Raw genomic sequence first — 24,031 nt, forward strand, 5'->3', positions numbered from 1 at the left:
CCATGAATGGAGGGTGATAGGAAAATACACCCATAAGGAGATGCTTAAAAAACTAAGCGCCCAGGGTAAGTTCATAAAAGGTGTTCATCAATTCCACATGTGAAATTCAGGATGTCATTGGTCTTGGACATTCAAGTGTCACACAACACTAAGCTTCTAAAAATTAAAGAATAAGATAGCCTTGCTGAAGGGTAGAGAAAGAGTAGTGATGAGACAAAATGCAATACAAGTTGCTCTGCGAGTAGAAAAAACCTTCCTGTTGTTGTTGGTTGGGTTTGTTTAGCTTTAGCACTAAGGAAACATTGGTTTTGAGTGGGTTCCTTCAAATCATTGTTTGTATTTGATGCTAAATTATGAAACTGAAAAAACCAAGACCATTCTCTTTGCTTTTGCACTCATCTCTCTCTCTCTCTCTCTCTCTCTGTGTGTGTGTGTGTGTGTGTGTGTGTGTGTGTGTGTGTGTGTGTGTGTGTGTGTGTGTGTGTGTGTGTGTGTGTGTGTGTGCAATATGTTGTTTGAGTATAGGTCTCTAGCATGGATCATCGCAATAGATAGGGTTGGACTTATTATGGATGAGTAAAGGCTCCATCTCACACGAGGTTGTTAGATCAGATATTGATAGCGCACCTATCATAGTGGATGCAATCACCAAATGAGTATCATTCATGCATAGTCTACGGGAGCTTCTAAGACACTTATTTGGTCCTGTAGATAGCTTGTAAGAGAGGAGACATTACCTACTATTTTGCATAGATATTAGCATGATTTGATCTACGTGGATTTAGTATGGACAAACTACCACCATCTCAATACCCTTTCGATGCTCCTCCTCACCTTGAGCCAATTTGAGATCGACCAACCCATCAGAGATGATTTTTACAAAGCTTGTTGATATTAACTAGGCATGGCATATACCTCACGGGAGCTAGGTACAAAGATGTCTTTCTATAAAAAGCATCTTCTCTGTACTATTGAGTGTGGATTTATTATTCACCCTACATGCATTTGTCACATGGGTTGAGATGTGCCATTGGTTAGATACACACTTCTTTTGCACCAGCTTGAGATAGAGATAGAGGGTGGGAGATACATCGGAGTGCCTTCAAAGGAACGCACTAGCTGAGTTTGTAGATTGGCACCAGAGGACAAGGAGCATTTCTTCTACCACTGCCCTACTTATTCTGAGATGAAAGAATGTTTCCATTGCTTATTCATGGAAGGATATGGACCACTTTCCAAAGTCATGGACTTGGCCAAAGATGTCTCTATACTTATTAGAGGTTCGCAAACTTAAGGATACATTTAAGAGATACAACCTACCTTTGAATTGAGAGCCTCTATAGAGATAGATGACATTTTTTTCCACCTCCCAAGCTAACAAGCAAGATGCAATCAAGGCTCCCACACTGGGCATCGTACTAGATATAATAATTCAGATACAATGCTTGAGACGGCTTAGACTTCAAGGGAGATCACTATATCAACACCACTTACAGAGGAGGATTTGGGCTATCATTACAAGATACAATGAGGCCTACTTGCTTCTTTACTACGGAGGAGATAGATATGATATTGCAGAGACTCATGCGACAAATCATGAAATGAGTCCTCCCATGCCCCTCCTCATATTGTACCCTCTTCCTACTTTACATTTTGATCACTTGTATTATAGCCTCTTGTTGTTGTTTGATGCCCTTGGTCACACTTCTTGCATATAATTCCTTTTCCTAGCTTTTAGGTCATTTTTTATTTATCTTTGTTCCAGAAAGTGATATCACACATGATGGCTATAACTTTGGTCTCATAGATCATTTTAGCCTTTTGTAAACGTTAACGGTACATTTCTTCTCTCTCTCTCTCTCTCTCTCTCTCTCTCTCTCTCTCTCTCTCTCTCTCTCTCTCTCTCTCTCTCTCTCTCTCTCTCTCTCTCTCCTCTCTCTCAACACTACTCTATATTTAGTAAACATGACTTTTCTATTCGGGCATGCAAATTCTTCATTATTTCTTATGCTTTTTTTTTTTGGTGTGTGTTTGTGTTGCAAAGATATACGCGGCGCAGAAACTTGAATGGGTGCTCCAAAAAATGCATTCAAAGCTTAGCTATTGGAAATGATCAACCTGGCCGTTGCATGTGAGACTCATAATTGTCCAATGTATAATGATGGCTTATGTGCAATCCTATTTGCCACTTTTATGCCTGCCCCAACAACACCTTGGGTCTCTAATGTCATGCATACTGGAGCATTTCTGACGTACATCCTCCCACAAGAAGGGATTGCGATTTTTATCTATGGATAAGTTATGCATGCCTAAGAGAATGGGAGAGATTAATATTCTAGGTTTACGTCGACATGTTTTGGCTCGAAAAGCTATGCTTGGATCAACAACAACCTTGGATGCTCATGGTTTCGCATTGATGTGGAGGCATTGTCACACAGTCTTTTTGGTCATTGGCATCCTTCGTGTTGGGATGTAATTTTTGGGCAGCTGAGTGGGCATATTCTGGGATGTCCCTTAACTTCATCTCTTGTTGTGGATTGGAAGGTTGTTACCATGCAATTATACTGGCACCGCCATCAATCTCCTCAAGGAAACTCACTTTGATTGGAGATCAACCACTGGAGCAAAGCATTCTCTCTCGCTTTGGTTCAGTGCTCTCCTCGACATGCTTACTTTCTTTCGCAAAAAGGTGTTACCATATACATGTGGTATTGATGTGTGTGAACACACTAGGACCGTCGAAGCATTGAGCATTGTTTTCTTCCCTGTGCATTGTATATACGCCCATCACTCTAGTGCTATCTATCTTTCCATTGCACACTAAGTAACATACTCTCATTTGTGTGCCTTGAGCTTCCTTCGTCTTCTTCAAGCTGTGTGCGTTTCTCTGTAACCCTAATTCCAACAATTGGTATCAGAGCATGTGCCGTCCTCTCGGGCTTAGTGGCCAGCAGCTCCAGCACACACCTGCTCACTTTCTCCAATTTGTGTGAGCTTTGACGAGCGTTCACAAGCTCATTTCGGCCTCCGTTTCCACTACAGGCAGGTCTGCATAGGCAATTTCGTCATTTTGTGCAGGATTTTTGTCAGTGCCGTTTTCTGCATAACTGGTCCTATACAGTCTACTGCGGGTTGTGCAATATAGCAAGTGCTAGTCTCACTCAGTTTCTCCTCATTTTCCGCATTTTCACATTAGGTGCAGACATTTTCCATGGCTGAAACAATACATATGTGTTCAAGATGTTTGCTGTTGAGGACAGGTTGGATGGGGACAATTACCCTATGTGGGCTTACATGATGCAACATGTTCTTGTGTCAAAGGGTGTCTGGAATATTGTGCAAGGCATTGATGTACGTCTTGGTTCTGAGGATGTAGGAGATGTTGAGGATGTTGCAGGTCTTGCTGCAAGAATTGCTGCTATTGGAGTTGTTTTTCCTACGGCAGAACAAGCTCGTTGGGATGTAAAGGATGCATAGGCTCATGCATTGATTGCATGTCTGTGAAGCGCACCATTACTCTTCACATTCGTTCAACGAAATCTGCAAACCAAGCTTGGGATATTCTAGCAGGTCTTTATGCAAGCCGCAATGAGGCTAAAATTTCTTTGCTGCGTAAAGAGCTGGAATCGAAGATTATGCATGAGGAAGATGATATGGACACTTTCCTTACTGGTGGTGTCAAGGATATCGATGAGCAACTTATTTCTGCAGGTGAAGTCATTTCAGACAATTCCCTTGTGCAAATTGTTCTTGATGCTTTAACAGATTCTTACCAAACTTTTGCTAGTACTTGGAGACTGATGACCCAAGAAAATCTTGAAGTTGTCAAGTTTGATGCATTATGCACATTGTTGTTGCAAGAGTCACTTTCTAGAAAAACCAGGACTAGGCAGCGTGTTGAACAGGCTTTTATTGCTTCTCACGGAAAGGGTGGTAACAGCAATGCAACCACTTCTTATGGTTCTGCTGCGAGTGGCAAAAATTATGTTCCTAATGCTTCTGCTAGCAGAGGGAAAAAAGAAGATGGGTTGCCATTATTGTAAAGCTAATGATCACTTGATCACCTCTCTCGAATCTTTCCCTCATGGGAATTCAGTCACTTGTGCCAACAATGCCTCTTATCCTGTTCAGGAAGTTGGAAAGATTGTGCTTACTGTTGCAAATGGCAGTTCTTTCACACTTGTTGATGCACTTTATGTACCTGGGATCAAGAAGAATCTTTTGTCTGTATCTGCACTTGCTAGACTTGGACTTGTAGTCAAATTTGTGGATGATAGATGTACAGTTCATGATCTTAGTTTTGGTGATGAAATTGTTGCATGTAGCCTTTTGTGCCGTGAGTTGTACACACGCAGTTGTAGATTCAAGAGTTATTTCGGATGCAAAATTGTGACACGCACGTTTTGGGCATCCAATTTTTTTTGTTTGCTGCGTTTGCAAAAATCTGATATGGTTGCTTCTTTGCCGTGTCTTGAAGTACCTGTCAAACATGTTTGTGAAGGCTGTATTCTGGGTAAAATGCAACGATATAAGTTTCCAAAGGATGGTTCAGTTAGGGCCACATGCAGGTCGTAGCTTGTGCATAGTGATGTTTGTAGGCCCATGCAAACTCTGTCCTTCGGCAATTACCTGTACTTCGTGACATTCATTGATGATTACTCCAGGCATGCATGAGTATTTCCGCTTAAAGCGAAGTCCGAAGTTTTTATGTGCTTCAAACAATTTTTGGCTATGGCTAAAAATGTCTCATGAATTCAATGCATTTGTGGCTAGTCGTGGGATAAAACACCAATGTACAGTGCCTGTACGCCTCAGCAAAATGGTGTTGCTGAGAGGAAAAACAGGTCACTTACAGAAATGGCACGATCTATGGTCAAAAGTCAAGCTTTGCCACATTATTTTTGGCTTGAGACCATCATGTGTGCCACTTATGTACTTAACAGGTGTCCTACGAAAGCTTTGCAGTCTATTACTCCATATGAAGCATGGCATGATAGAAAGCCTTCTATTGAGCACATGCCTGTTTTTGGCTGTTTCGCATATGCTTTCGTGCCACAAATACAACGCAAAAAATTGGATGATAAGGTTGTCGGATGTATTTTTGTTCGTCATAGTGTCGAAAGCAAAGGTTACAGGTTGTATCATCCGCAAACAAAGAGTATTTTAGTTTCAAGGGATGTAGTATTTGTGAAAGATTCTGTTCAGCCCTTGCTGTCATGTACTAGAGACAATAATGTAAGCTCACGACATTTATGACACTTTGTTGCCTCTTTTAGTGGTGGAAGTTCGAATGTAAATTCCAATGAGGCAAATGTACAACCTATGGAGTTTCCAAAAATGTTACACATCAGCCTATTACTGATGCAGATATACATGATGCACTTGATGAGGAAAGGGCTGAAAATGAGCAGGCTAGAGGCATGCCAAAATGGCTAGTGCATACATTGCGCGACAGTAAATTATATGCACCTTTGTCCAGTCGTACTCGTTCACGCTCTGGCCATGCATCTTATGCATCAGATTGTTATGCTTTGGCTGTGTCTAGCTTACATGATGTTGAGGAGCCTCTGTCTTTTGATTAAGCACAGAATTCAAAAAATTGAATGTCTATCATGCAATCAGAATCTGATGCACTTATAGAAAATGACACATGGACTTTATGTGATTTGCCTCTTGGCAAAAATGCCATTGGTACGAAGTGGGTTTACAAGTTGAAACGCAAGCCGGATGGTGAGATCGATCGCCATAAAGCTCGACTTGTTGCAAAGGGTTATGCACAGCAAAAAGGCATAGATTATGAAGAGACTTTTGCTCCCACTTGTCATATGACTACTGTGCGTTTTCTATGTGAATTGGCAGCTCATTTTGGTTGGGATATACATCAATCAGACATTGTTACAGCTTTCTTCAATGGTGACATATTCGAGGAAGTTTATGTAACGCAGCCTCGCGGTTTTGTCATAAAAGGAAAAGAGGACAAAGTGTGCAGATGTAAGAAGGCTTTGTATGGGTTGAAGCAATCTCCTCGTGCTTGGTATGAGAAAGCTGACACTCATTTGGTCAAACGAAGCTTTCATAACAATCCAGCAAAGCACATTGTATGTAAAGCGTGAGGGTTATGTAATTCTCATTGTGGTTCTTTATGTAGATGATTTGTTGATCACTAGACCAAATAAGAGACATTATTGAATTTAAGGTTGATTTGAATGCTACTTTCAAGATGAAAGATTTGGGGTTGTTGCATCATTACTTGGGCATACAGATTAAGCAGTGTGGTGGTGGTATTGCCTTGTATCATGAAAGTTACATAGACACATTGCTATGTAAGTTTGGACTTGAGGATTGCAAACCTATTGCCACTCCCATGGAAAGAGGTTTAAAATTGAGTCTTCATGATGCTAGTGATCGTGCAGATGTCACTCTTTACCAAACTGCTGTTGATGCCTCATTTATATATGCAACACGAGATCGGATATTCAGTTTGGAGTCTCACAAGTCAGCAGATTTATGCATAGCCCAAGGTCTAAGCATTGGCAGGCTGTCAAGAGGATTTTCCACTACCTTAGTGGCACTTTACATCTTGGTTCGTTTTATCCCAAGGGGGAATCGTTGTCGCCAAACTTACATGCTTTTTCGGACTCAAATTTGCTGGTTGTTTCGACACAAGAGTGTCCACAAGTGGTTTGTTTCATACTTGGCAATTCATGTATATTATGGTTGAGCAAGAAGCAACCTACTGTGGCCACTTCTAGTTGTGAGGCTGAGTACAGGACAATCTTCACAACTACGGTTGAGTGTATATGCCTTAGAGGCCTTATGGCTGACTTGGGTGTTGGATAGGACACTGCCAACACTATCTACACTGACAGTTAGAGCCCATTGGCAATTGTAAGGAACCCAATTTTTCATGCTCGCACAAAGCAGATTGAAGTGCATTACCACTATGTCAAGGAGAGGCTCTTAGCAAGAGAGAGCAGCTTGGCTTATGTGCCAACAAAGTACAACCTTGCAAATCTTTTCACAAAAGCATTGTCTCATGAGAAGCTCGAAGCTTTCCGCAAAGTTTTAGGCTTACTCCCCTTTGTGGACTGATCATGTCCTCAGGGCATGGCACTGTCATTTATTCATGTACCAACTCTCGTTCACCGCATCACTTCAAGGGGGGGTTTGTTACCATGTACATGTGGTAGTGACGTGTGTGAACACTCTAGGACCGTCGTCGCATTTTTTTTTCCTCTTTAGGAGGTTTTTTTCCCGTGCATTGTATATACGCCCAATTTGTTACCATATACATGTGGTAGTGATGTGTGTGAACACACTAGGACCGCCGAAGCATTTTTTCCCTCTTTAAGAGGTTTTTTCCCCGTGCATTGTATATACACCCATCACTCTAGGGCTATCTATCTTTCCATTGCACACTGAGTAAAACACTCTCATTCGTGTGCCTTGAGCTTCCTTCATCTTCTCCAAGCTGTGTGCATTTCTCTGCAGACGTAATTCGAACAAAAGGGATTTGTCAAGTGGTGGATAATGCAAGAGAGGTTCTTACTTTTCTGGTTGCTGCTTTTCGTTATGAGTTGGGATCCCATCATTGGCATTTGTGGCAACAAATACAACAATTACTTACTTGCCGATGTTTCTCCAGCGCCTCGGCACCTCCCCTACTCTCGACTCTCTGATTGGCATCTAGCACATATTAGGGTATAACCGGAAGGTCTACTTATGCTTTGCTGCAATCTGATGCATGGATGATGACTCATGGTAATCAGTTGTGGTTACTCTCCAAATCTCATGTGAATGGCAAAGGACACTCTCACATTTGGAAGAATCACTTACCACTCAAGGAGCGCATTTTCTTGTGGCGATGCATGGTGGGTGCTGCACCGCTTCGGGTCTTTGTTGCATATACGACATTGCCTTTGAGATTTCCCACTTGTAAATTAAATCGTGATTTACAAAAAAAAAACAAGTGTGTTGCAAAGAATACAAAGAGGGCTGTGCAGTGTGGACAGTGATGGTGCTCAATTCATACTTCTATGCATAGGGAAGAAGTAAAGCAAGTGCAACCCTAACTCCATCATTGGCAATGCGTGGGTGTAACATATCATACATGGTAAAGCTCTTCCTGAGAAATTCTATGACCACCAAAGGTCAACTCTCACGGAGATGTTACCGATGTCAGATCTTTGTGTGGTAACCAAGAGCTCATCATCCTCGAAGGGTTCTGATCTCTTTTGCTCTGCTGCATAGAGAGAAGAAGAAGAAGAGAGAGAGATTGGACTTTCCATAAACAACAAGCATCCTACCATACAAAGTAACTAGTATGTTACAAATTCAAACAAAAACCTTTGTAAAGACACGTTCCTGCTGAAAAGCAATGAGCTCAACCTGATTACCCAGCTTAGATCAAAGTGTATTGAAAGACATTCAGGAGTTTCCTCATACATTCCAAAATCACATAAGCAGTACCTCTCGAGATGAAAACTCTTCCTTCTATATACAAGCTTGGGGATATGAAAAAATCGGGGTATACAAAAGGTCTTCTTGATAGGTGATCACAAAACTGAAATGTTATTGGATTACAGATCTCTTAGCTATGAATATCTTCTAGAAAAGACAGGGAAGCCGAATGGCACGCAATTGGTAACTAGCAGGCGCTAAGTAAGCAAATGCCCGTCAACTATACACTGAAACCCATCAAGGGTCATTCATCTATGGTATAACAAAATTGTACAAGTATTGGAAGCCCAGATCTTGATCAAGTCTGGAAAGAATAACTGACGCCCCTGTGAACTCCTCAATAAAGCTCAAGGTGCATGTTTTAGGCATCCAGCTCTGCGAAGTCCTCGGGCAGCACCTAGTATAGAGGGTTGAACAGTTTTTTTCCTTCGAGCAGACAAAATCCAAGGTGGCTACCACTGATTGCAAGAATCATTCCCACATAAACCCTCTTGCCTCTAAACTCTGCAGGTCTCTTGGAAAGTCCGCATGAAGAGACTTGTTATTGTTTGTGCCAGCCTGAAAGGTTATGTCTTCCAACCTCACACTTTCGTGCTGGTAATAAATCTCACTGCTTTTCTCGGTAAACATTCGCCTTTTGCCATACAAGGTGCAACATTCTATCCACAACCTTAATACTCAACCTGCTTCTACCTCCCAACCTGACACTTTCCATGCTGGTCATAAATTAAACCGCTCTCTCTTTTGGTAAACTTACAAAACGTTCACAGCCAGGCCGGCTCCCTGCCATCCAAGCTGCAACATTCTATCCACAACCTTTATGCTCAACTGCATTTCCAAACAAACCATGAATTAGAAAATAACATAGATGATCAGACTACATAGTTGGTTAATGTTGGAGTATTACTTACAGTGGGATCTGTGTAGACAAACAGCTGCTTATCTGATGTGGAGACAACAAGATTCGTGGAGTCCCTATTCAAGGCAAGGCCCGTAACATCTTGACCTGGGTGCAGCTTGAATTTATGCAAGGCCTGAAAAAAGAAAGGAGAAAATTAATTTAAAATCACCTTGTGAGAATCCTAGTGGTCCAGACTGGCCTAGCGGCAGTTTGTAGATATAGACAGATACAGAGGGAGAGATGCATCAGATATAGCTGTGCCAAGTAGCTCTCTCTCTTACAGAAATCAGCAAGGTAGGACATTTTTTATTTCAACGCACCAGAGAGCCCACACGGAGAGGTGCTTATCCCTTCCAAATATTAGCCATGAAGCATGGTCGGGCAAGGGCAGCGTACCATCGGGCGAGAGCCACGCGTAGGAGCGGGGTAGGACTTGACCATTTCTAGAGACGGAAAAGTTTCGAGGAGCTTGGCTTACACCTCCGCATGCAATTCCACTACACAACATCATGATCAGCAGTGCCAGCAGCACTGCCGCGAGTGTTTAAGACTCGTCGAACTTGGTCATCTCTACAGCTCAACAGTGCTAAGAGTTACTCTCTATTGTGAGACCACACAAGAGACCATTTGTGGTGCAGCCTGCAAAGACCTGAGAGGAGAGGAGAGAACAGAAGCGAAGTTTCCAATGTCCAAAGAACAAACCCGAGATACCTGTGTGTGTGTGTGTGTGTGTGTGTGTGTGTGTGTGTGTGTGTGTGTGTGTGTGTGGTGTGTGAGAGAGAGAGGTCAGCTCTGCCCTGCGCGCGAGTCTTCTGCCTGCGCGCGAATCAGCTCCTGTGCGAGAGCCTGCAGCCCTGTGGCACGTCAGCCCTGTGCATTCTCTACCTGCGTGCCAGTGACTGCACCAGCCTGTTTCAGCTACAGCTCGTCCGGCTGCAGTAGCTTTGCTGGGCAGCGTGCAATCCGGAAACCCTGCGCGCCAGCGTGTGGGTGAGCGAAGGTGTGCATGTGCGTGCGTGCGTGTGTGTGTGACAGCAGCAGAAGCCGTCTGCTTTGCAGTTCAGCAACAAAGAGGGTGTCGCACCACACTGCCAGTATGTGCATAGTCTCCTTTCACACAAAATTGGGATTCAGAGTTTGGTTTGCTAGAATACTTAGTGTGGATTTGTATAAAATTCTGGGAAGGCGGAGTGCTAATTTGATGTATGCCCCTCTGTGGCTTCGTGTACATTTTCTTGTGGTTCCTGTACAGAGCTAGATGTCACTAAATACAACAATTTTTTTTTTCTTTGCAATGCATCTTTCTCTAGGCATTTGCTCTTTGGGTGGTTTTGTTACTACATGTCCAAATCTCTGTGTATTCAAGCGTCAGAAAGCCATGGGTAATTCCGTGGAGGCCACTTCTAAGATCAAAACATGTTTGTATGAGGATTTTGAGGAGGCTCGGAAAGCTTGAAATGGTCAGGTACCTGTTCTTGAGGTGCAAATTCCTGTGGAGGACCTCATAGACCTGGTTGCGTAGTATGCTATGAATGCAGTCATCTTGTTTTTCCTGGGGAAAATGCCAACCATGCAAGATGTCAGGCAATGGGTTGATTTTCTTTTCAAACATCAAGCTGTCCGTGGGGTTTATTTTGGTGCTCGTGGATTTTATGAAGTCCTGTTGATAGATACTGAAGCCAGAAATCTGTTGTTAGAGATGTACCCACTCTTTTTTAGCACGCAGACCACCCATGTTTTGTCATGGGCAATGACAAAAATCTTATCCGCCATAAATGCCCGGTGTGGGTGGAAATTGTTCATTTCCCTCGCACATGGAGACACTTTCTGCTGTTGTTGGTTGCACATCTTAGGAAGGTCAAAATTGAATGCGAACACCAATAGGTTTTGCATTCTTTGGGATAATGACAAACCAACCTCCAAAGGTATTATGGTTGATTTGGGGGACCCATGGATGGGCAAACGCCCTTTCAAACTCAAATGGGTCAAGTTTGCAAATTCTTGTTTCGGACGTGGTAAATTTGGACATATGCAATCTGAATGCCCCGACCGCTCTTGTCCCTACGAGAAAATCTATCGGTGAGGCTAAGCAAAATGGAGTTTCCATTGGTAATGCGGCTCCCAAAGTGGAAAAAGGGGAAACCAAGCCTCCTCAATCTGCTGTTCCTGGTAATGGCAATGCTGTGAACGATAAGGATGTTGGGTCCAATGATAATAGTGCTTGGGTGGTGCCTAAAAAAACAGTGAAGACTCACACTCCACCCTCCTCTCATAATTATGTTTCACTTGTTAATGCTAATAAGAATGTATCGTTTAAGCAACTTCCATGTAATGATAATCGCACGTTGATTGACACATGGGAAAAAATGATGCATTCTTACAAGGATGTACTTATTGGTAAGGCTTCCGCCTCGCATGCAAACTCTGTGGAACCTTTTTCTGCATTGAATCAACGAATTGGACCTAACACAGATGTGGTGGATGAAGATGTGTCCATGGGCACATCTACCTAATTTCTTACGTTCTTTTTCCACTTGTACATATGATCTTTCATGCATAATCACATAAGATGCATCTTGTACAATGTATGTGGGTTATGTAACTTTGGTAAGTGGTGACTAACCTCACACTATGTAAATACATGTAAGGCAAATATAGTTAATTTACAAGAATACAATCAGCATGAGTTCCTATTTTGGCGGTTATTGGATTCCGTATGTTGATTTGCATGGTTACTCGGGATTATTGATGATGGTTCATCATGAATTTCAACCAGTTCTTGTGAGTAACGACCCACACAGTCGCCCGATGATTGTGCAATGTTTGTTGAATGGTCAAATCTATGAAATTGGAGGCATCTATGCATACACAGCCTCTGGGCAAAGGGCCGCTTTATGGCAAGACATCTCTTCTTATCCATGGATCTCCAATGTATTCTCTGCGGTGATTCTAATAATACCATAGTTACCGGGGAACGCCCCCTAGCCCCCGTTCCGGCGTTCCGGGGGGCAGTTCTCTTCCGAACGTTCCGGAACGTCCCGGAATGTCTGACATTCCGGGTGGCCAATGCAAACCGGAACGTCCGTTCCGGAACGTTCCGAAACGCCCCCGGACCGTTCCGGAATGCCCCTGGAACGGCCAACGGCTACAAACAAATTTGGTAAAAATTGAAAAAATTGAAGTAAATGTTTGGGCTTCTTTTGAAAGTGTGCAAGGCCTCAAGGACTCATAAAATGCACCCCCCTTCCCCTTTCTCTTCTCAAGCTAATCCTCAAGGCTCAAGCTCTCCCTCTCACTCTCAAGATCTCTCCCTCTCAAGACTCACTCTCTCAAGGCTCAAGGCTCAAGGCTTCAAGCCTTCAAGCTCTCTTCCTCTCCCTCCCACTCTCTCAAATCTCTCCCTCTCCCTCTCTCTCTCTCTCTCTCTCTCTCTCTCTCTCTCTCTCTCTCTCTCTCTCTCTCTCTCTCACATCATCTAGTCATAGCAAGGTTGAATGGTCTTCAAAACGAGTTTTTTGTGAGTATTAGAGTCAAAGCACTCTAATACTCCTTGTATTTAAACACAAGGAGCTAAAAATTGCACTATTTGGGTGTTTTTTATACCTCCCGTTCCGGGACGTTCCCGTTCCGGACCCCTGGCCGTTCCCCCGTTCCGCGGGGATCCCGTTGCCGTTCCCGTTCCGCGTTCCGGGTAACTATGAATAATACTCCAGATCTGCATGATAGCACCACACGCAATTCTCACATGTTGCTTGCGGAGAGACAAGCATGGGATCGTCTTCTTGCTACTACACAATTGCTTGATTTATGGCATTATCTGTATTTAGATGCCTCGAGGCTTACCTTTTAGCATGCTGCTCATTCCTCTTATCGCACACGTCTGGATCGTTGGTATGTACTCAACTCACAACAGTGTGATGAATTTGTATGCCATATAAGAATGGATTACATCCTGGTTATGCGGGTGCAATATGTTATTCAGGATTATGGTAAACAATAAATGCATCGGACTCAGGGGGGCACAAACAGGTTTATCAACAGCTATAGGTATTGACTGACTTGCAGCCATTGTCTGACTCTGAAATGTGGGAGTTGTGTGAAGCTCATGTATGTATCCAACATAATGACAAGCGAAAACTTGATAAATGGCAGACATGTGCTCGTCAAAGGCTTTTATGGACAAAGCATGTGCTTCGAAACAAATTCTTAAGCATCTACATCACACGAGGGTTTCCCAAGACATTAAGCATGTAATGCTTCCTTCAGACGCTTGGACATCACTATAGCAGGAACTTGTTGATGCCATGGTCTCACATTATATGCAAATGTTTGCTGCTCCTCCTCAACCCTCTATAGAAGCTTGTCAAGCACGATAATTGTTTCTCTCTCATATACATCCAATTCTTTCTTCACAGGATGCACAATGCCTTCATTCACTAATTCTGAATTGCATTGTGCGTTGCTAGCATTGGGTCATTGGCGATCCCCTAGCTGGGATGGGCTTACTATGGAATTCTTCATCTCCGATTGGGACACTCTCAAAGAGCCTTTGCTTTTCATGTTGAATGCGGTATGGGAGAAACAAGATTTTCTAGTATCCGAGAAAGAGGGTTTGCTTAAATTGTTGCCTAAGCAAGCACTTTGTGGGCAATTTTCTTGTTGGCGGGCAATTACTTTGATGCCTGTAGTTTATAAGATATTGGCTAAGTTGTTGGTGAACCGGATTAAAGATCACCTTCTAACTGGAGTCTGGACTTCATCAGGCCCAATATGGTTTCATTGCACATGGCCAAATCACTGACAACCTGGCTAATGTTCTAATTGGCATGGAATATGCAAAATACATGCAGCAGGATGTACTTTTTATACAAGTTGATAATGAAAAAGCTTTTGACACTATGCAGTGGGCCTATATTTCTGCTACAATGCGATGTCTTGGATTAAGTCCCAAGTTAGCAAATATCGTCTATTTCTTATAAGCTAGCAGTACGTCTTATGGGATTCTTGAAGGTTAACTGATGGAACCTTGGCCTCCTGGCTATTCAGTTAGGTAAGGCTGGCCCCCTAGTCATTGTTGTATGCTACTGCTACTCACCCTTTGTTGATGCATCTCGATCATTTGAGTTCCATTGCTCCTCTTCATTACCCTCAGATCAGAACTTCATTGGGCGGGCATATGCAAATGACTCTTTCTTTATGCCTCGTAATCAGCAGGCTGATGTCCAAGTGATTATGGACACTTTGGAGCTATATGGACTTGTGGCTAGTCTTAGAGTCAATTTCCGCAAATCAAACATTCTACTGGTTAATCCTTGTGATTGGCATAATCTGTTGTGGCCGGGAGAGATTGTTCCTCCGAATGTGATTGCTAGGCATTGGGCTATCCAATTGAATAAAATGTCACTTACACTCAAAAAGTGGATTGGGTTATGCAACGCTTGAATGTCAAATTGCATTGCTACAAATTATCCACATGGCCTTTGCATGTTCGACTACAAATCGTTCAAAGTGTCCTAATGGCTTACATTCAGTTCTATTTGCCATCGTTGCACTGGCCTCGTCATTGTCTCGATTTTCTTATGTCAGCTATTTTGTCTCATTTGTGGCGAACCCATGCTCACAAAAAAGGCCTGCATTTGATGTCGATTGGGAAACTTTGCACTCCTAAGTGCTTTGGTGGCCTCGATATCTTGGACGTGTGCAAGCCTTGCTAGAAAATCCATGTTGTTGCCTACCCTTGTGCAACAAAGTCGGCCGACTCTTATGCTTGCCTGCTTGTGTCAGCATGTTGTTACTTCCTCCTTGGTCATTGGCAATCATCTCTTTGGGAGGTAGTGTTTGGAAAGATGGAAGGGTACATTCCTAGATGTCCGTTTACTTCCAATCTGATTCCTGCTTGGAAAGATGTTGCAATGCATTTATCATGGCATGGTCGAAAGCAACAGGAAGGAAATTCGCTTCGTTTGGAGAGTCTTCATTGCAGTAAGGTCTCTCATGCTTTGGTTGACCGTTCGCTGCAGCAGGCATCCTCTCTCTCTTGTCATGGCCTTCGTGCAGTTGGTGATGTGGTTGATGAGACGGGCTACACTTTCTAGTTTCCCCTTCCCGCTTGCCGTTTTGGATTAGGTATGCATTAACGTCAGCTTTGGAGAGAGCTTCAACACATGCTGGCTGACTTTTTACCCATTCCGCCTTTGGCTGATGGTAGCCGCATGTCCGATTGGAATTTTTGGGACACGTCTTTTCAGGCCATTTCTGCCCGTCAGGTTTAAGATCTTCGACCGCAACCTTGGCTTGTTGACCATTATAATGCCTTATGGTCTATGCACAAGTCTGATACTTGGTGGAGGTAGCCTCTCTATGCAATCTGGACGAGTCACTCACCTTTGAAGGAGCAATTGCTTCTCTGCTGAAGCTTGCTTGGAGTTCTCCTGGTGGGCACTTTTCTTAGTGCACGGCATATCCGATCTCCTCGTTGTGTCCGTTGTTCGACTTTGGAAGAGATTGTTAGTCACCTGCTATGGGATTACTGCATTACTTGAGTTTTTCTTCGTTGCATATCAGCTTGTTTGCTGCTCTGTTTCCCCTCTATGGTCTTTACTAGGCGGTTTTGGGCTTTTGGCATTCTCCCGCCTTTCTTGCATCGATTTGCGATCTTCTTTATGTGGGTCAGATTTTGGGCCTATTGAACCCTGTGGCACCAATGTAAGGGCTGCATGTTCCACCACTCTGACATAGATCCTTTTCCGTTTTTCACGCTTTCCCTTGGGCAATCTTTACATTTTGCCATGGAAGTTGGTGAAATCACCCTTAAGATACATCAGCTTTCCTATGAATGCTTTTAGTCCTTTTTCACAACAGCTTTCCTGTGAATGCTTTTAGTCCTTTTTCACAACAGAACACTTCTATGTTCTTTCTTTTGGATACGATCCTTTCCGTGGGTTTTCCTCGCCTTGAGGTTTCCCACTTGTGTGTGTGTGTGTGTGTGTGTGTGTGTGTGTGTGTGTGTGTGAAAAGAGCACAATCATCAATTTGTTGGACAATGCTTGTATTTTGCGGGCTACTGGATAAATATGCTAGTTTAATGGGCATTTCAGGCATTTTGATGATGGTTAGGCATGAGCTACAACCAGTTTTTGCATACAATGATCCAGCAGGTCGTTGGATGGTGGTTCAATGACCAAATTTATAAATTTGGCGATGTCTTTGCGCACATAGCCTCGAGGCACAATTATGTGGGGATGTTGAGGATGCCAAATATGTTTATCAAAAGCTCCAATTTTTGGCTAATACACGCCCATTGACTCAATGTGAATTGACAGCGCTTTGTCAGACACGTGTATGTGTGCAAAATAATGATAAACGCTGTCACAAATAGATGACGTGGCCATCCAAGAGCAAGACCGTACGGACAGACTGTACGGATGGTGACTGTAGCAGGGCTACACTGTCACATGCTCGGGACAGGCCGTTAGTCACAGTTGGCCGGTTTCACACTGGACGATCGGTGACTGTCACACGTGACAGGGATACGGGTGGTGGTCCAGTTTTCTTTGAGTTTGTCGATGTTCATGATGTTCATGTTAAGGTTTTGCTTAGTCTTACTGTTATTGCTCTATGCTCATTGTCTTCTATGTTTGCATTCTGTGGAGTGAGACATCACGCACATTGCACTGAGGAGCACCCACTATAGAGAGCACGACACTTTATCTCCGCTACAGGTGCTCTCATTTTTGGCATGCCCGGTGGGACCTCAACTGAAGGTACAAATCGAGGAGCTAGCTGGGTTTACCTAGCCTCGCCTACTTCACCTTGCACAGTGCAACCTACTGGTTTGGTCCAGTTTCACCCTAGACAGCTTAGTCTAGCTAACCTAGTCTCTCGCCTTGCTGGTTTGGTCCTCTCTCGCCCTGGTCCAACCAGCTCTCATCCTAGTCTAGTCCTTCCTCGTCCCTGGTCTAGTCCTTCCTCATCCCTGGTCCAGCCAGGTGGTCTAGTCACTCGCCCTGGTCTAGTAGAGTCTAGACCGGTGTTCACCAGTTAAAAGTCTTCTTGCCCAAAGCTTGGTTGGGTTTGTGGTTACTGCATGACACATACAAGGCACTCATTAGAGCATCAAAGCACATTACTGAGTCCTCTGAAGCACTACCACAGAAGGCATCAACCCTTGGTACCTAGTAGAAGTTCACCAACCTCATCACCCATACCTCCACATATGGCATCATCCATTCCTCCATCCGGTTCTACATCTTCCAGGTCACCTTCCCTAGTAAAGCTCTCACCCATTTTGTTACAGCAAGCTATTGAGCAACAGGCTCTTGAGCAAGAGGTCATGGAGGCGTTGACCAGTGTTTTGGCCAAGGTAAACATCAAGTTTCCTACTTTCAAGCGACTCTCCTCAGAAGATGCAGACGACCATGCAAGGAGGTTTGTATCCCTTTGTCGAGGTCGAGGTCTTAATAGAGAAGATGCTTATTTGGTGCTGTTTCCATCAACATTGGATGGTTTAGCAGACAAGTGGTACACTCAGTTTGCAGAGAATCACTTTCCAACTTGGGTTGCTTTAAGACAGCAGTTTTGTGAAGCTTTCAGGCCAGGGGACTTCCAAGAAAGGGTTCTGGATGAGTTGGCCAACCTGATGCTTCAGCCCAAAGAGACTTTTGCATAACTCTTGACCTGAACAAAGTCTCTGGTCGCCAAGCTTCCTCAACCACCAAGTGAGTTCATGGTCAACAAATGGGTAGAGAAGGCTCTTCCAAAGACTTCTCAGCAAAAGCTAGAGAGAATGTCCGACCTGATGCCACCTTGGAGGAGTTTGTTGCGGTTGCTATAGTAGGATAGAGGGGGCAAGGAAGCTGTTTACCGACTCTTCTCAGGTAGAGATTGCCTCTGTACTCTTGGAGAGTCCATCTAACCCTTTGACTTCTTTGCGTAGAGAACTCGAAGCACGAAAACTACAACGCGCTCTTCAAGAGGAGAAATCAATCTCTCTTAGACAGGAGAAGCCCCCACAGCACGAGGCTTTGGATCAAATCAAGAGAGAGCTAGAAGAGCTTAGATCTCAGCAGGAGACTAAGGCTATGGTATGGTGCAGCTCATGTCGCTCTCCAGGACACCCTCCACAGGACTATCCCCTTCGTGCTTATTGCCATTTCTACGAAAAGTCGGGGCATGCAGACAAGGATTGCTACTATATCAAGGGATTGCGGCAAATACAACAAAGCCTAGGTCCTTCTCTCCAACAAGGGCTAGCACCAACATCCAATATGGTTTTCCCCTATGGCCATCCAAATTACATGCCACCTTTGCTCAATAACCCTATTGTCCAAGGTATGTCAGGTACTTTTCTGTCTCAAAGTTTTTATCATACTCATGCTCCCTCAGCCCCTCAGAGCTTCTACACCTCATTTTCCAACTCCTCGTCCCTCGTTTCGTCCATCAAATCGGCCCATCTTATGCTATAGATGTAGAGAATATGGCCATTACCAAAGCAAGTGTCCTATACTTGAAGGGTCTCCTCCTTACCGTCATTGTCCGGAGTCTAAAGACCACTACAGTAAGGATTGTCCCAAGCAAAGGGCATCTGCATCTTGAGGCCCAACTCAGAACCAACAAGAATTCACATTCCAGAAGATCAATCTGATCGCACTAAACACCACCCCTCAGCCATCACCTGCTACTCATACAGTTCGGCCACAACAAGTGGGGGAGCCCGCTGGCGTACTCACTCAGGCACAAAGAGCAGCTCTTGGTCTCAGCTTGCCAACATGTCCATCTCGTCCATCTCCACTTCCACAACCTAACCAAACTGACGAGCCCTTCATTGGTGCTAAGAGTAGCCCAGTCTCTATGCTTTCGGACATTGATGGAGGCTTCTTAGAAGCAATGGTTGACTTGGAACAGGTCAGAGTTCCAAAGGAAGCCTAGATTAAAGGAGCTAAGCCCACAGCGGAAGCAATCTTGAAGGACACCTTTCAACAAGTGTCCCTTTATGAGATGCTCAGGCTAGCTGCAACCCTCAGAAGTGACACCCTCTCAATCATTCAGTCTCTGTACCCGGGTGCAGGGCCTAGTGGCGGGCACCTCCCTATACAACCCTCTCAATCTTACATGATTTCTTATCCGGCTGCTCCCCTCACTGACTACAAAAGTCCTCGTCTCACTGTGTCTATTCTTGGGCATCAATTCTCAGGCTGACGTCATAGTGGATGGTCAATCTGATGCCATAGTTTACTATGTTGGCTTTAAATTTGCAATCTAACTGCCCTGCTCCATTCATTGTTACATTGGCTGACCAGAGGACAGTCTATCCAGTGGGCATAGTAGACAAGGTGCCTCTGAAGGTACAAGACTTCACCTTTAGCTTGGATTTTGTGGTGGTCAGTCTTCCCCAGGTGGAGGGAGCATTTCCTTTGCGTATTAGTAGACCATGGTTGCGGCATATCAAGGCACTTCACGATTGGTGAAACGACGCCATGTGGATACATACTCCTGGCTCCCCCATGCAACCAATTCGACTTGAAGGAGGTATGGATTCAGTAGCTCATCACAGCTCGTTGTCAGTACAGTCCAACCCCAACCCCGAGCAGCCTATCCCACCTGACAGTTCTGACGAAGACCTGCTGCTGCAGTGGTTGGAAGCTACCACATCGATGTCCTGCTATGTGGTCTCTATTTAAGCCTCACCCGTGCCTGTAACACTCTCTCTCCCGGCTCCTCAGGCTGACACCAGTGACCCAAGTCCTACAGCAAAAAGTGTGACAGTCAAAGAAGCAAGTGTGTTAGTCCCTGATGACCATGATTCAAGTGTTCCTCTGATGGAAGCCGTCGGCCTTGGTGAACCTATAACACATCACCGAAGGGGAAAAAAATCTCCTCTGCATGAGTTCGCCAACGTTCCACCACTTCCTCTAACATCTCCCGGATCTGACGAACCGCCCACTCAAAAGCACTCTGCTGTGTCTGAAGACTTACCCTTCGAGGAGCTTCCACCAGGATGGTTACAAGAGGAGTGTGCAAAGTTTCCAATCGATCAAATGCCAGCCCATGATGTCTCGAAGCACCAAGAGGCAACTCACTCTTCATCTTCCGAGGCACCCTCTCGAGCTAAACCTCCAGATCTGGTCAAAGAAGTCAACTTGGGCGACCTTGACAACCCTCAGCACATCCTCTTACCAGCGTGGTTATGGAAGCATCCCGCGCTACTCGATCAGGTAGTATCTTTTATACACTCTTTTAAAGATGTTTTTGCTTGGTCCTACAAGGATTTGGAAGGGATCCCACCAGAATTGGGTATCCATACTATCCCTCTGTTTGTAGGGACTAAGCCTGTCAGAGGCCGAGCTTACAAGCTCAACCCAAAGTATGCAGAGGCTGTCAAGTCAGAGCTAGAAAAAATGCAAGAGACAGGTATCATTGTACATGTGGAGCACTCTTGAGTGGTTATCACCCATGGTGATAGCGCCTAAGAAGCAGTCCAATAAAATCCGTGTGTGCGTAGATTACTGCGTTCTGAACAAGGTAACTATCCCAGATGGTTTTCCAACACCTTTCACTGAGTGTGTGCTAGAAGATGTAGCAGGGCATGTTTTGTACAGTTCCATGGGTGGGTTCAGTGGACACAATCAGTTGGGCATCCATCCAGGTGATCAAATTAAAACGGCTTTCGTGACTCTCTGGGGTATTTTTATCTACACTAGAATATCGTTTGGGCTAAAAAACGCTCCACCTTCCTTCAATCGAGCAATATATCTCATGTTCTCTCCTTTGCTTACGGATCATCTTCGCATCTTCATGGATGATTTTTCAACTTTCTCGAGTGCTCAATGTTCAACCCCAGTGGAAAATCTAGAGGAGCACCTTGCTCCGCTCTCTGTTGTCTTTCTCAGGTGCAGAGAGGCACGTCTGAAGCTCAATCCGAACAAATGTCATTTTTTGGTCATTGAAGGTACACTTCTAGGCTATGTAGTGTTTGCTACAGGTTTAGCGCCCGACCAAGAGAAGATAGTAGCAATCTTGGAGTTACCACCTCCAATCAACCCTAAAGGTGTTCAGAGCTTTGTCGGCCATACACGCTATCATCGTAGTTTATACGCATGTATGCACAGGTGGCTCAACCACTGACCCAACTCGCCTACCCTTCCAATGGTCCAAACCTGAAGCTGAAGCATTTGAATATCTCAAAAAACATCTCACTCAAGCATCGATTCTAGTGGCTCCCGATCGATCTCTTCCTTTTCATGTGCATACTGATGCCACTCAACTGGCTGTAGGTGTTGTGCTAACCCAGCCTAGTAAGGAGTACAACTTGGATCACCCTGTTCACTATGCAAGTCGCCTGCTCACCAAAGCAGAGCGCAACTATAGCACCACAGAAAGGAAAGGTTTGGCTATTGTGTATGCCTTACAAAAATTTCGCCATTATTTATTAGGGGTCCACTTCACAGTTATTAATGATCACCATGCCCTGCGCTATTTGCTTAATAAGCCGCAAGTTGCAAGTCGAGTATGGAGATGGCTACTCTTATTTCAAGAGTTTGATTTCGAAGTGGTACTCAGACCCGACAAACAGCATGTTCTTGCTGACCATCTCTCTCGCATCCACACAGGTGAAGAAGCAACAGGGGTTGCAGATGACTTTTCAGATAGCAGTCACTTTAAGGTGGATACCACTCCAGAATGGTACGGCGATGTCTTGCATTTGCTATCTACTGGTCTGTACTCTGAGAATGCGTCTCCACTACAGAAGAGAAGATTGCTTTTAAAGTCTAGGCCATTCACTCTAATTGGAGGCCAGCTCTACAAGTCAGGACCAGATGGTGTTCTAAGACGGTGTGTCTCTCCTCATGAGGTTAAGAATATTCTCGAAGATGACCACACTGGTCCTACTAGTGGCCCTTACCTTGGTCACATCACCGCCCAGAAGATTCTACAGAGTGGTCTATGGTGGCTCTATGTTTTTCGGGATGCAATTGCCTATGTGAAAGCATGTGATGTGTGTTAGCGCTGTGAACCTAAACCAAGCAAGCAGTCCAACCGTCCTCTACAGGTCTCTATGGCATGGCTGCCCTTTGAGCGATGGGGCATGGATTTTGTGGTTCCAATTGCTCCTCCGGCCCAACCAGGTAATCAGAACTATTTGCTGGTGGCTACGGATTATGCAACTAAGTGGATAGAAGTACTGGCAACAACTGATTGCACTTGCAATACAGTAGCCAAGTTCTTGGATGAAAATATTTTGTGCAGGTTTGGATGTCCCCTAGAAATCACTAGTGATAGGGGCAGTCACTTTGTTAACGAAATGATTTCAACCTTGCTCGCCAACTATAAGATTTTTCATCGTAAGTCTTGCTCTTATTACCCTAGAGCAAATGGGCGGGCCGAGAGCACCAACAAGGTTCTGATAGCCCTTCTACGGAAAGCATGTCGTCTCCATCCGGCGTCTTGGGCTTAAGCTATCCACGACACCCTTTGGGCATACCGAACTTCCTTCAAAGCTACAACCAATCACACCCCATTTCAGATAGCCTTTGGTTTGGAAGCAATAGCTCCCTTCAAATTCAACTCAAGATCTCCGCGAGTGGGCAGTCTGCGTGCCAATGGGGGTTTGAAGTCTGAATCTCTCTCTCTCATCTCGCCCTATTGGAAGAAAGCCGCCATATTCGTAAGCCAAAAATAATCACAAGATCACTGGTGTTACTGTACCAAGCTAGATATCAGAAAAAAGCAAAGAAGTTGGTCCCAACTTGGCAAGGACCATTCATAGTACAAGCGATTCTACCTCAAGGGGCAATACAATTAGTGACTCTCGAAGGTATTTCCTTACCATTGGTAAATGCCTCTAGGATTAAATGCTACTTACCCTTCGTGTCACGTAACACATCCAACCCCATGTGTCCGTGGACAAGCTACAACATGACCAAGGGTTCAGTACAGTCAAGTCAATCTAGAATAGGAAGTGATCTGGCACTTTTTTGTGAGTCTGTTCGTGGACCGTGCATGTCCAGACACTTAGTGTAGATGCATATCCTCTGGTTGCACATAGCATGATCATAAGCATTCCCATCAGAATCCATTAGAATCCTTTAGGGGAATTTTTCAGTGCATTTAGTCTATTTTCCCTATTTTTGACACTTGTCACTTATTATTTTTAAGTGACTTTTGTTGGAAAGTAAGTAGGGCAAATTGAGTAAGTTTGTATATAAGCAAACCTAGACTAGCACTAATTGGCAGAGGAGGCAGCAGGAGCACCATTGCTCAACAGGCAACTTCTCAGCAGAACCCCAAGCCCTAGCGTTTTTGCCTGGCGTTTTTGGACCAGATCAGTCAGCGATTTGCACTTGCAGATTCCGGCGACACCAGAACATCAGATGAGCCTAGCATTTTGCATTTGCAGAACAACCGGCGACAGATTTGCAGATTTTCAGCCTTAGCGTTTATGCATCTGCAGCATAACCAGCGTTTTGTAGATTCACCGCGACTGAACATCAAGAACCACCGGCGTTTTCAGTTTTCAGCCTTTAGACACCGTAGATCAAGTCCCGAACCTCGCAGATCTCACCTTCCCGCAGCAATTCCTCACCGCACGGTCAGTTTCCGCAAGGTTTACAGTTTCAGCCCGGAAAACGCAGATTTCAGCATCTGCGTTTTCAGCGCGTCGTCGTCGCATCG

The 24,031-nt window shown here is 44.4% G+C and overlaps 1 protein-coding gene across 1 annotated transcript in view; it reads right to left on the reverse strand.

Annotated features, from left to right (window-relative positions):
• Positions 1-8,401: 8,401 nt before the first annotated feature.
• The window catches only part of LOC147437714 (WD-40 repeat family protein / beige-like protein), a 168,731-nt gene continuing 153,101 nt past the window's right edge, over positions 8,402-24,031 (reverse strand). Inside the window, exons 32-33 of the mRNA XM_086486596.1 lie at positions 9,372-9,494; positions 8,402-9,288 (exon numbers count right to left, since the gene is read on the reverse strand). Of these exons, the coding sequence (XP_086342722.1) occupies positions 9,214-9,288; positions 9,372-9,494 (198 nt within the window). The 3' untranslated portion in view covers positions 8,402-9,213. The remainder of the gene's footprint in view (positions 9,289-9,371; positions 9,495-24,031) is intronic.

Source organism: Adiantum capillus-veneris, chromosome 17, assembly GCF_014529385.1.
Source record: "Adiantum capillus-veneris isolate H3 chromosome 17, ASM1452938v2, whole genome shotgun sequence".
In the NCBI taxonomy this organism is placed as follows: Eukaryota; Viridiplantae; Streptophyta; class Polypodiopsida; order Polypodiales; family Pteridaceae; genus Adiantum; species Adiantum capillus-veneris.